This window comes from Chaetodon auriga, chromosome 14, assembly GCF_051107435.1.
Source record: "Chaetodon auriga isolate fChaAug3 chromosome 14, fChaAug3.hap1, whole genome shotgun sequence".
NCBI lineage: Eukaryota > Metazoa > Chordata > Actinopteri > Chaetodontiformes > Chaetodontidae > Chaetodon > Chaetodon auriga.
Genome location: NC_135087.1, coordinates 5076253 through 5089724, shown reverse-complemented (window position 1 = coordinate 5089724; position 13472 = coordinate 5076253). Strand labels below are relative to the sequence as shown.

The following is a 13472-nucleotide window of genomic DNA, read 5'->3' as shown; positions in this document are numbered from 1 at the left end:
TTATGTTTACATATTCATAACAGACCCAATCTGAGTCACATGTCATAAAAAGGCAGTGTAAACATTGTTTTCTATGGGACCAGACGCACAGAAAAGACACAAGAGCAATTGGCAGAGCATGAGAGGAAGAAGTGGGCCAAACGCGCCATTACAGTCCGTGACCTTGTGGGACTGTCTGAAGCGTCTCTGTCTGTCTCCGTCTTCCTCTCGGGCTGATTGTTATGCTGCCGCCACGTCGCTGGACTGATGTGAGTGATGGAGGACTTACTTAACTCCATCCAGCAAGGACAGGCGGAAGGAAACACGACGTCCTATATGAACAACACCTGAATGTCAACTGTGGCCCTTTGCTGTGCGACATCGCCCTCTGTTGGTAGTGCGGAGTACAGAGCGGTGTTTCCAGAAGTCAGATTCAGGGAGGTGCAGAGTAACAGCATTTCGTCATGGGTTTGTCATCTAGTCTACATACTATATAGACTCAGTCATAACTAGTCTTGAGCAAGTGCAACTGTTGCCTGGTGTTGTTTGTGAACCTTACAGCAGTGATTTCCTTCCTCTTTGGCCTCTGACCTTTTAAAACAAATCCATAACCCTTGTTCCCAATTTATGCTTCTTTTTTCCTCAACTTCACTACATTTTAGGGCAAACACACATATTTTGCTTACTCCATTACATTTATCTGACAGTTATAGTTAGTAGTTACAATGTAGATTAAGATTTAACATTAAAATTCAGTATACATGTGCTCAAATTTTTAAATGATGATGCATTTTTATAGATCAGATAGCTGTAGTCAAACGTTCTGCTTTTATCAAATACTCCCCCCCACTCCATTCAGGAGGGCTTGCTTGGAGATCCAGAGAAGGTTTTCTGTTGGATACTATGTGATACTGATAGTAAGAAACACAATGTGGCCAGTAGGTGGCAGCAGATTTCTTGTTACATTTTGGCAGGTCCCAGTTCATCCTCCACTGGGTCAGTCAATGCTCCGGGGGCAGTGCGCACCAACTGCCTTGAAAGGCACTGGAAGTGGGGTGTGTTGTCTCCCGTTTTTTAAAAAAGCATTTTTGTCCATTCCTAAGTATCTGATTGGTTGTCAGTTTTAGAGTAGTTTTTTTTTTTTTTCCTATTTGCAACTTTCCCCTATAAAACCTACGATGATGCGAGAGCTTCATTCTTTTGAAGTGCGCAACGCAGCTCAATTGATGGGATTACTGAAGTACGAGGGAAAGTAAACTTTAACACTGGATTAACTTGTATGGTGGAATATCGGTTCTGAAGTTCTTATTCCACATTTTGCTTCATTTTGCAAATCACGCTCAACTTTAGTTTTAAAGTTTCTAACTCTGAATTCGGGACAAGCGGTCTTTACGCACATTTTGCGCCATGGCGAACTCGTGTCTTCAGCTGAGCGGCTTTCTCATCAGCTGCCTCGGCTGGCTGGGCATCGTGATCGCGACATCCACCAATGACTGGGTGAATATGTGTAAATACGGTTTGAACACCTGCAAGAAGATGGATGAGCTGGGAGCCAAGGGACCCTGGGCGGACTGTGTCATCTCCACAGGACTGTACCACTGCGTCTCCCTAACGCAGATCCTGGACCTGCCAGGTAGATACTGTTCTGTGTACACATCCCTGCAGCACCACTGTGGTTATATTTGCTTAGAAATATTCAGGTTAATTCTGTTTTCTAAGCTGATTTTATGAAATGTGTGGACAGTATGTTATTTTATGTTATTTCCACCACTTCCTCTCGACACAGTTCTTCATCCTTACTATCCAAGAGAAACACTTACACCAGCTTCATTCAGTGACGGAGTTTTCTGTTATTCTTATTTTTTGGCAGTAATATCATGTGTGTTTCATATCTGTTTCTGTAGCCTACATCCAGACGACTCGTGCCCTGATGATCACAGGTTCAATCCTGGGTCTCCCGGCGGTGGGAATGCTCCTCATGTCCATGCCCTGCATCAGCCTTGGCAATGAACCCCAGAGCTCCAAGAACAAACGCACCATCCTGGGAGGAGTTCTTATACTCATAGTCGGTAAGACACTCAACTCGTTCACAGTGAGGATGCGACCAGAATGATTTAGTGGACAAAGACTGAATGTCAGTCAGAGAAATTACACGGTAAATCAGAGCAGGTCAAATTGTTTTGAGCTCACATGCACACACCAAGATCCCTTCCAGCCCTCCTGACCGTGAACTCTTGTAACCCCACGTCAAATGCTTACAAGCTGCTGAGAGCAGAGGATGTTGGATATGAGTGTCTTCCTCCCTGGGGTGCACACATATGCACACACACACACACACACACACACACTCACACATGCTTATATGTTCCTGTTCCATTGAACCCTTCCCCCTGCATCCCATCACATTCCTCTCCTCCACCTACTCTCATCCACACCCTGCCTTTGTCCTGAACCACATGGAAACTCACTCCCTGAATTGCCCAGTTTACTGTGCTTATAAATATTTGACTGGTGCTGCAGGATTTTCCAATGCCTGTGTCCTTCACATGAAATTTTAACACCTGTCTCCATCACTGGACTTTTCCACTGCTCGTGTCTTTCATAGCAAACTATTTCCAACACGCGCCATATCCCCAGCTCACAAACATCTTGACTCACTAGGAATACTTTCACATCAGGGAGGATTAGTCCGTGAGTTTGCATGCTTGTTGCACAGCAGAATAAAAATCCACTCACCATATTGCGTATGATTGCCTCCATACTGGCGGCAAAACTGTCTCAGCAACAATTAGTTCGAGTCCAACTTTAATCATTTCTGTTAACTGTGTCCTCTGAGGCATCGGTTTGGAAACCCTCAGTCCACACATTATTCATGGATTCGGTTATTGCTCATTCTAGTGCAGCATATTCAGATTTCATCGGTGGTTAAACAGTACATTTATCCTGCGTTAGCATGAGGTGTATATTGGCAAAAATCCAACATATACTAGATGTGTCCCTGTCAGCTGTATAGGGATTTCGGTGTTTGTGTAAGTCGTAGATCAGGCCTCTCTGCTGTGCTTATATAACACCATTAAATCTTGCTGCTAACTAATATTATTGTACACATTCTTTCTTCAGTCTGCTGTATGAGGAACAAAAGATAACTGTGATGGCTCTATTTTTGAAATGCTCACTCTATTCATCCTCTGCTTTTGAAAGACTATAGTATTAAAATTCAATATATCTTTTCCATCCAACCATTTTTAGGTCCTGATTCATGCACCTACTGTATGTACGTGTCTCTGTGCCATTATATATGGTTCTGTGAGGACTGTACATATTCAAGCCAAGTCCTGATACTTGAGGGAAAAACAACTCTTAATACCTTTTAGTATTACACAGTAACTGGCAAGGTAATGATCTGTATTGTGTGCTTATGCCAGCACTCAGCCGTTCACCTATCTTAGTTTTAGTGATTTAGAATTTGAGCTTTCAGCATCACCATTTTGCATCCCTGGTTTAATTGCATTTTAGTGTCTGTTATTTGGTCTCTTTGCAACTCCACAATATGAGGATGATGATCCAGAGTGTATGTGTGTAGGCAGTGTTTATGTGCACCATTTTGCATCCCCAGTTTTACTATGTGATTTGTCATTCAAAGCAAGCCCTCTGTTAGGACAGTTGATTTATGTGTATTTATTAAAGTCAACAGCACCATTTTGCGTCCCCAATTTAGTTCACTTTCCGTCTGTCTGTTTTTATTTAACTTGTATATGTGTAGATTTTGCTGTAATTTGCACCATTTTGCATCCCATTTTATTATGGAACTTCCCGTTCTACCCTAATGCTGTGTGGTAGTGAAAATCTATGTGGGTATGTACCATAATCAGCACAACATTTGGCATCCCCAATTTAATTACACCATGAATCAGTCTGTCTTTTTCAAAGTACTCATATGTGTGTATGTGTTGCTTTCGAGGCACCATTTTAGATCCCATTTTAGACCATTTTTCTGTCTGTTTCTTCTCAGCGCTGTGTGGCACAGTTTCTACGGTCTGGTTTCCCATCGGCGCTCACCAGGAGCACGGCCTCATGTCGTTCGGCTTCTCCCTCTACACTGGATGGGTGGGCACTATCTTCTCCCTGCTGGGCGGGTCCATTCTTACCTGTTGCTCCTCGGAGTCCTCCTCCTCATCTCGCTCCTACCAGGACAACAATCGTTTCTACTATTCCAAACAGGGAGGCGGCAACCCGCCAGCAGCCTCCTCCACCAATCACGCCAAGAGCGCCCACGTCTGAGATGGAAGACTCCCAGGTGAATGTGTAGGGGACTGAAGTTTGTATATAGAGACATATACACGTGCACACACACTCCAACACACACAAACACATGCAATCACAGTTACATGCAAACCTATACTGGAAGAGACACATAAACACACTCATTCATGTTGGTTTGTCAAGAAATATACACAAATTCTTGAATGAGCACACATGAAAGAGACATTGACACATCCAAACACACAAAGGCTGTTTTTGTTGGAGCTCTTTTTTCGCAGATGGATTGTTTTCGTGTCACAGAGCTCATCTTATAGCCTCCTCATGTTGGGTGTGGCGTGGACTCTCCCCACAGTTACATAATTGTGAAAGCTGCATGCACAGCAGCTGGAGGTCTTAATCACCCGAGGCCTTGCAGACTGAGACATTGGTCTTCTATGCTACTTCTGTTTTTCTATTTGGACGCTCCTAGATTTGAAATCTCACGAGTGTCTTCCTTCGATGTGTTTTTGTAAATCGTATAATATCTGTTGCTTTGATAAGAGCGGGGCATGACGGTGTTATGCTTGGGATTGAATGTGTTCATTAACTTTTGTTTATGTACATTGGTATTTCTTTGACAGTATTGTACAACTCTGTAGTGAATGTGCCTCTTGAGTGACAGACTTGATTAAAAAACGGAGCACTGTTTTCCAATGCAGAACAAATTTCACGGGAGGGCTTTAGCCAGCAGTGTCACGTTCTGTAATAGAGTCTTAGTACAATATGTGCACTGACTTGGCAAAAATAATTTATTAGAGAGTACAAAACCTTAATCTTTTGTCCATAACTCACTCATCTGATAACAATATTCCATAATCCAAAATTACACAATTTTACGTGACTAACTCGCCTATTTTACATTTGAATAACAACTGAGTGACAAAGAAAGCAGCTTATCCTGTAACTGTGCTATTATGTATTTCCATTAAACATCTTAGTAAATCTTCCTCGTAGAGAGCAGCTCTCAAAAAGGTCTGTCGCTGAAAGTGTTTCATTAGCCTGTTCACAAAAATCAGTATTATGTAGATTAGCTTCTGTAGAAGGAATGTGATGACTTGAACCTTCAGTATCTCAAAAGCGATCTGAGCACAGACGGAACCTGATATTTCCAGCCCTGATCTCTACAAAAACAGTATTAGCTGGTTATTTATTGTTTCACTGATGTCCTATAGTTTGATTTTCTACAATAAAGCCAAAAAGATTAAAGCCGCCTCTGTTTCCAGTCTGTGAGTTGATAAGATGTTCTCATCCCACATCGCCTTCTCTCCTCTATCTCGGTGTTATGTTGAAATTTGACACAAACAACGCAGCAGACAGGGAGTGGACGCAGTATGTGACGTGTTTGTGTGTGTGTCTGTGTGTGTCTGTGTGTGTGCGTGTGTGATATACAGTAATCAGTACCTGGAACAAGCTGACTGTGACATGCTGATATACAGCAAACTGATTATTGTGAGTCTGTGTGAGTGTGTGTGTGCACTTGTACAGATAGTTTTAGAGTTTAGACCATGGAAGTGAGGACATTTTTGGGAAGTGCGTACATTAGGCTGGTCCTCACTTTCAGACAGACCTTCAAAGGGCTGTTTTAGGGTTAAGACTTGGTTTATAATTAGGTTTAGATGAAGGTTAAGTGAGGGTTCGGCATTTATTTGGGCTGGTTAATGTTGGGGTTAGGAGCTAGGAAGTGTGTTATGTCGCTGAGGGTCCTCACAAGGATAGAAGTACAAACGTTTGCAGTTGTGTTTGTGCGTGTGTGACAATACTCTTGTGAATGTAAGCTGAGGGCAACGAGAAAACAAGTTACTGACGTATCATCTGTAATGTGGCTCAGTAACCTTGAGGTCGGTCAGCTCAGAAAAGTCTGTCTCTAAGACAGTCAAAGCCACACGCTGTACCGAGCCTCCCCTGCCAACCACACACACACACGCACACACACACACATGCACACACAGTGTTTCCATCACTTCAGACGACATTTCATTGACTTACATTCATTTCCTGTAGATCTATCCTAACCCTTAACCCAAGTCTTTACCCTAACGTTTCACAATTTACATTGTGGGAATTTGCATTTTGTCCCCATAAGGAAGGCGAGTCCCCACAAAGTGAGTGCGTAAACAGATTTATGTCCCCACAACATCGGTGATACGCTGCCAAACACACACACACGCTCACACACACGCACACAGGAGGATAACTGTGGCCAGTGTGTGCCTGCCTGTGTGCTCCTCTGTCCATATCAAGGTCACTGAGTCATATCATAGATATTACATGATACTTTGGAAACAAGATGTGCAATCTCATTGTCCTCAGCTTATCTTCAAACACACACACACACACACACACACACACACACACACACAACCATCTGCTCTGGCTGTAAACTGATTTACTGTAATACTGCGGCCTGAGTTGCTGTATTTCTACACATCATTCTGTCACTTTATCCTGCGTTTATGTGTATGTGTCTTTCCTGGCATGCTTGTGTGCGCAGGTGTGTGTGTGTCTGTGTGTGTGTCTGTGTGTGTGTTTGTGCGCGATCATGTCGGTGTGTGTATTCCCTGAAATGTGATGCCGTTCCAGGCACAGAGCCATCCGGTCCACAGGAGGCCAGTGGGAGGGTCGTGGGCAACCAAGCTGTCCTGTATTGCTGAAAGAGACTGGTGTTAGCTCGTGTTACGTGCTAAGACTTCGCTATCTATCGACAAAAGTTTGTTGTTGGCTAACGGAGGCTGAATAGGCCAAAGAAAAATTCTGCTCACACACCAACCCTGTGATTTTCTGCCCTTTCCAGCCGTTATCTTTCGATAAAGTATTTATTTTTCTTTTCTCGTGTATTCACTGTCTATTTCTACTACAGCTGAAATTTCAGATTAATTTCCCAGGATGCCGTTCAGCAACACCCTGAGAACATCCATGAACTTCTTTTCCCTCATTTGTGTGTTTCTGTCTGGGTAGCGAGAGAAGAAATAATGACAGAGATACAGTAACACGGTGAGTTTTTAGAGTTGAGAGAGGCTGAGAGTCAAACCCTCGAATCAAAACACAGTGTGTCCTGTGGCTGAGTTGAGCTCTGGTTTATTAAAGCTACACTGCTGGTGGAGGAGTTGGTATTCCTGCTTTATGGATTACACAGAGTTTCAAAGAATCAATAGAGACCCCTGTTCTTTGATTCTGAGTGAAAGACACTAAAACTTCCTTGAACTTCCAGTCGACAGTACTGCACTGCGAGTACCTTTAGGTGATGTTCAACCATTTGCAGGAGAGTTGGCCTACAGGCGTTGGTTTGACCGGACAGAACTGGCCAAGAGAGATCCAGTACTTAACTTGCAGTTTTTGTTTAATGGCCAAACAAAGCTAAAGGTGCCCTGTGGAGTTTTCTTGTTTAGTCTTACTGTGCGTGTCCTTGCGGTCTATCACGTCTTGAAACCTGCATTGTTTACTTCCATGTTTACCAGCTTGCAGTCTTCTTCTTTGTTGCTGCCTCGGTGTGTCTCTTGACCAGTTACTGCCACCTGTTGATCAGTGGAATAGTGCGATATTATTGGCTATTGATAGCTTGTTCTCTTTCTTCCCTCCAACGTTGGCACCGTCAGAATCTTCTATTGGTACATCCACCCCTGGAGCCGTGCGTAGTAGCTCAGGGTAGTCGTGTATAATTGTGCATATCTTTCTCAAATGTGTAAATGTTCATTATAATAGTCAAAAAAAACGAGCGAGCCTTTTTGGTATTTGCAATAAATAACTTTCATTGTTGCATGGAAGCAATACCAACAACTCAGCAAAAACAGTGCACCCAGGAGCAAAATAACCTCACATGTGGAAGAAACCATTAAAAAATTAACATAAAAAACAACTACATTATACAGCTTTGTGCCAAAATATACAGAAAAGAAAAGGAATATCTAGTTGCGAGAGAAGCCAACCTCAACAAGTCCGACACACACTGACTGGACACTTGGCCACAGCGAACACAGAGCACAGGAAGAACATGGCGCGCCTTCTCCGAGACAAAATAAACAAAGAGTAGCTGACTTTAAAAGCAGTAGTGGCATTATTCGTTTATGCTCATAGTTTACCCTTTATAGAATTGTATTAAAATAGTTTCTGCATGTTTTCTGTTGTAATCTTACTCCTAAACCTTCTCCCATCCTACTGACGTCTACAGCAGCCATTTCAAAATCCCTTCAAAGGAAAGGATTAAGGTTTAGAAATGAGCTTTATCATTCTAGAGAGACTACGGTTGTTAAAAATATATTTTTTAGCAGTTTCTCCCCAGGCCTCCTTGTGATTAAACAAAAACACACAAAGTGAAGGCTGACAACTCCGCCCAGCTCTGTTGTGCACACCCACCCGAGGAGGGCCTGTGGACGGGAGACGGCTGTAGAAAAATACTTCTCCTTTAGTTCACTCCTCCCTCAGCGTTGTACTTTTTTCACTGCGTCTTGTCCACACTGGACAAACGGATCTGCTGTAGTCAACGGAGTCTAGACTAATACTTTCAATCTTTCAGTGAATACTTAGCAACTAGGATTTTAAAAATGATCATTGCACTGTTTGACTTAAGTCACCGTGAGGAGGAAAAAAAAAAAAAAAAAAAAATCAGTCCTCTTGTGATAAACGGACGTTAGTAGCTTATTAGCAGACCCCCGGGAAAAGTCGTTAGCTCTGTTGTGTCTTAAGTGTTCACGTTGAAGAAACTACAGTCTCCTGTATGTGAAAAGTAAACAAAGATTGTGGACTTTGGCTTGCAGAGGTCGTGGTGGAGAAGAGGGATATACAGGAAGTAGGCATACTGTAAGTGTTTGAGGGAGGATGTGAGGGGAGTCGTCCCCGCACCCGTATGTTTGCTACATGTTCTACTCCCTTTTCAAACGGAGCCATGGTTCTCATACCTGGGGAGGAGATTACTGCACGGGCTTAGAGGTACAGGAGAGAATTGAATCCAGCAAATAATCTGCTTTTAGCTCATTTCTCACGAAGCACAATGTTGAGTTGTAAAGCATAAGAAAGGGTTTAAATCTGAATAGAAACGATAACAGTGTGTAATTCACTGCTAGGCCTGCCGAACAATGATGCTTTTGAAGCCGATTCAGTCGTAATACACCTGTTAAATCCCCTCAGAGCACAGAGGCCACGGTCCCAGGTATCAGAACCAAGCCTGCGTTTGGTTTGGTTTAGTGTTATATTATGTCTCGTTGCGATCAGTCACCACATGCAAGTACAACATTTACAGTCTGGGCCTCGTGCACGAGGGCATGCTACACATTCACCAGACGGTCACATTGAGGCGCAGGCAGAGACCACAAACACACATTCAAACACACATACTGTACATGCACTCACGCATACACACAGAGCAGATAATATAGTACTGTACAGTCCAGTGTCAGAGGCATGGCGACGCCCGAATTCACCGTCTTGTTTTGGCTGAGCTATGAATGCAAAGCGGCTGGATTCTTTTGGCTGAGCTGGGAGGTGAACTTAACGGGGAAGGTATTTTGGCTGAATAGTAATACAGTGGAATACACGTTTTTTGTGTGTGAGACAGAGTGTGCAAATGTTTCAGGATGTGCTGTTTTTCTCAATCCTATCACCAGACAGAACCTTGATATTGGACAATTCTGCAAGAGCTCAGATGACGTTCGACGCCGACAGTTTTTTAAAGTATCTGTTTCTACAGCATCCATGCCTCGCGCCTTCTGTACAACGTGGTTAATATCATTCTATGTGTATGGTTATTATCATCACTCCCAACTGCCCGGAGGCCAGAGGCTACATGCCAAACATATTCTACATTCAGAGAACAATCCCGTCCTCCATGTGGTTGAACTGTGGTTAAAGTTAGGCAACTACAACAAATGACTTGGTTTATCGAAAAAAGTGCCAAAATTGTCAAAGTCATAAGTCCGATTCCTCTGCACTGCAACCCCAGAAAGAAAGTCATTTTTATTTCACTACATGAAGGTCTGAAGGCTGCTTCACAGCCTTCTCCAGGGGTACAGCTATGGTGGGGAAACACTAAGTTCATTATCTTTTCATCTTTGTTGGACTAAAGGGAGTCAAACTAAAATATATTGAGTTTGGAAATACTGGAATCAGCTTGTAAAATATAGATCATGTGCAGCTTTGAATTGTAGAATGTAAACTCACTATAGCACTCAAATTTCAATGATTGGTTTTTGATGGGCTCTCAAACAGGTCTCACCCATCCACATCCCCAACTTCAACACCTTCATGTCACCACACTCTGCAATGGCGAGCTGCAGAATCATCCAATATGGGTGTTTTTTCGGGATGGGTATCACAATCACGTCACTGGATGACACAAAGGGGCCTATTACAACATGAATGCAAAGGTTTTTTTTTTCTCTCTGGGAGTGGATAGATGTGAGAGGAGCAGAGGTAGGGTGGGGGTTTAGCGTGGCATCCTTAGATTTAGTGCATTAGACAAATAAGGCTTCCCCGGAAGGGACAGATGCAGCAACAGGGGGCAACAGGAAACGGTACAAGGACAACAATCAGGGCCTACAGCAGCAGCTATTGTAGAAGTGCCCCCACCCTCAACATAACAACAGTATGCTATTTGGTGTATGCCACAATTCCTTATAGTGCCGTGAGTGCATACATTCTTAGTATGGAATCAACCCCCTCGCCTTGGCAGCATTAGCTTTCAGGTCCTACGCACTGGGCTCTACCTGACCATGATTTGATTGATTTTCACAATATCTCTTCGGGGTGCAGCAGCAGTGTAGGTAACATGTAAAGAGTGGGACTTCAACACTAGCTACATGCATAAAAGTGAAGAGGTAGGGGCAACAGGGAGGTTCACTCAGACCAGTGTGGGAGTTGGAGCAGAAGCACAGGGAGGGCAGTAAATGCTCCGGTGGCAAATCAGAAGAGCGATAGCAGACACCCTGAGGTGAGACAGGAGCTAATGGATCGACAGGCCCCCGAACAGATCGCCGTTTCACGTCCTGATTGAAAACCAATCCCGGCTTTTGCAAGAGTCGCAGCCCCTCGCTCACATGGCCTGATGAATATCAAGAAGAAGAGCAAAGGAAGAGCAAGGAGTGGTGGAAGTAGAGGATAAAAAAACAGTGGAGAAGAAAGAAGGAGGGAGTAAGAAAGCAAAGGAGGGGAGGAGAAAGATGGATTTCAGTTCACTCAATGTGAAAGTAAGACTCGTTTTCAACACAATCCTTCTATTTAAGGGACTGTATGAAAACTACTGGTGTAGGGAGGTGGGTCAAAACGCGTTTACACATATTATTTTTGTATTTGATGTTTTCTTCTTGCAGTTATTCTAGAAATCTGGGGTGAGAAAAAGACTCTCAACTCTACCCATTTTCTGAGCTCCTTCCTTCTATAACATTTTTCGTACGTTCCCTAATTGTGTTACCAACAAACGTGAGGAAAAAGCCATTTCCTGCATTGAATGAACTGAAATGTGTTCCTTCCCAACCCCGGGAACCAGCAGGAGCTGCATCGACAGAGAGAAAAGCACACAGAAGAGACTGAGCAGACAATATGACATTCATCACAATAAACCATGCAGGTTGTCAGTTAGGATTCAACCTGTTCTCTCTTTCTGTCACGACATCGACTCTCTCCTCTTTTTGGGTTCGCGGATGAGCTGACGAGCATGTGTTGTATTGCACCATGAGCTGCTTTGATGCCGGTGGATTGATTTTGAGCTTCGTGCTGGGGAAGGAGCGGGAAGAACAAAACGAAACAAATACCTACACACACACACACACACACACACACACACACGGTAAAACAACCCCAAGAACACACTTTATATCTACACACACAGACGTGAGAATGTAAAAGGTGGAGTTTGATTGCACAGACACCCTCACGCACACACACAGGCAAAAATTAAAGTAGAAAACAGACAGAATCAGAAACTCACATACACATACAGTAGATGAAGGCACTATTGCAAGCAAAGTCCAAGTACTATTTGTGACAGAAAACATCAACACCCTCTTCCCAGTCCAGTCCTGAATCCCTTGGGCTAGATGTTAGGGGTCAGGGGAAATATTTACAGCAGTTTTTGATGTTTACCAACGTTTTTTGGGTGTTTCTGAGCCCATTTGTTGTCCTGAACAACAAAGGGAGGAGACAATAAGACCTGCACATAGGAAATACCTTGTGTTTGGCTCGGGGTCATCTAAATTTCCTGTCTGTCTGTGTTGAAACAGGAAGAGAGGTGCTGATTCATCTGCCCCTCGATCATCACCCTCTCCTCTCCTGCATCCCGTACATTCCTACATATTAACAGCCAACTGATTGCTCAGTGCAGAATCACGCTTCACGGCAAAGTGAGACACATTACATTTTATCTCTCGCTGAGTCTACACTTTTCTATGTGGCCTTTCTGTGCGTGGGATGTGGACTCCGGTAAGTGAATAACAAGTGACTGTGACGAGACACTCATGACCTTGACGTCCACATTTGCTGTGTGAGCCAAGCGCTGTGGAGTTAAGGTGAAAGAGGAGGCGTTCCACTGCCAAGAAACTATCTAGCCCAAGGATTAGACACACAAACAAACACACATGCAGGCATGCACACACACACACACACACACAAACCCACGCACGCTATCATTCATGCACTCACGCTACTGTTCCCCTCCCTCTCCCCAGGCAGCAGACAAGGCAGTACATTCAGGGTAACACAGAGTCAGTCCTTTCAGAAATCCATCGGATCCTCCTCCGCGAGGCCGTGATTGGCAATGGTCCTGCCTCCACCTTTCGATGGTGTCCCACCACTTTCGGGTTTCGTCTCGGGGGGTGGGGTGAGCCCCGACCCCGCCTCTGGCGCGCCCCAGGCATCGGTAGTAGGCGGGTAGAAGTCATCGTCGAAGCCGCAGAAACCTTCGTCCACGCCTTGATCGTAGCGCTGGTAGGTGGAGGCGTGCACCTCGTTCTCTCTGGCCGTGATCTCCAGCGTGCTATTCCACATGCCATAGCCGAAGTAGATGAGCACACCTGCAGGGACCACGAGACAAATATCAATATACACGCACGTGCATTCTGTATATAACTTACAGCGCTGTTCTAAGAGCTCAAAAACAATTTGGAGTAAACTCTCCGTCAACTTAAGAACAATTCATCCCACTCTGAGTGAGTCAGAAGAGTACGACAATCCTACTCACACCGTAAAAAACTACACAGATGTCCGCC

General features: G+C 44.0%; 2 protein-coding genes across 4 annotated transcripts in view; one reads left to right on the top strand and one right to left on the bottom strand.

Moving 5' to 3' along the window:
* Positions 1-1083: 1083 nt before the first annotated feature.
* cldn11a (claudin 11a) lies at positions 1084-5480 on the top strand. The gene is made up of 3 exons (XM_076747838.1): positions 1084-1612; positions 1884-2048; positions 3992-5480. The coding sequence occupies exons 1-3, from the start codon at positions 1387-1389 to the stop codon at positions 4258-4260; spliced, it is 660 nt and encodes a 219-aa protein (XP_076603953.1). The 5' UTR covers positions 1084-1386; the 3' UTR covers positions 4261-5480.
* Positions 5481-8000: 2520 nt separating this feature from the next.
* slc7a14a (solute carrier family 7 member 14a) overlaps positions 8001-13472 on the bottom strand; it is a 29868-nt gene continuing 24396 nt past the window's right edge. For all 3 annotated transcript variants that reach the window (XM_076748121.1, XM_076748123.1, XM_076748122.1), the window contains exon 10: positions 8001-13277. In XM_076748121.1, the coding sequence (XP_076604236.1) occupies positions 12979-13277 (299 nt within the window). In that variant the 3' untranslated portion in view covers positions 8001-12978. The remainder of the gene's footprint in view (positions 13278-13472) is intronic.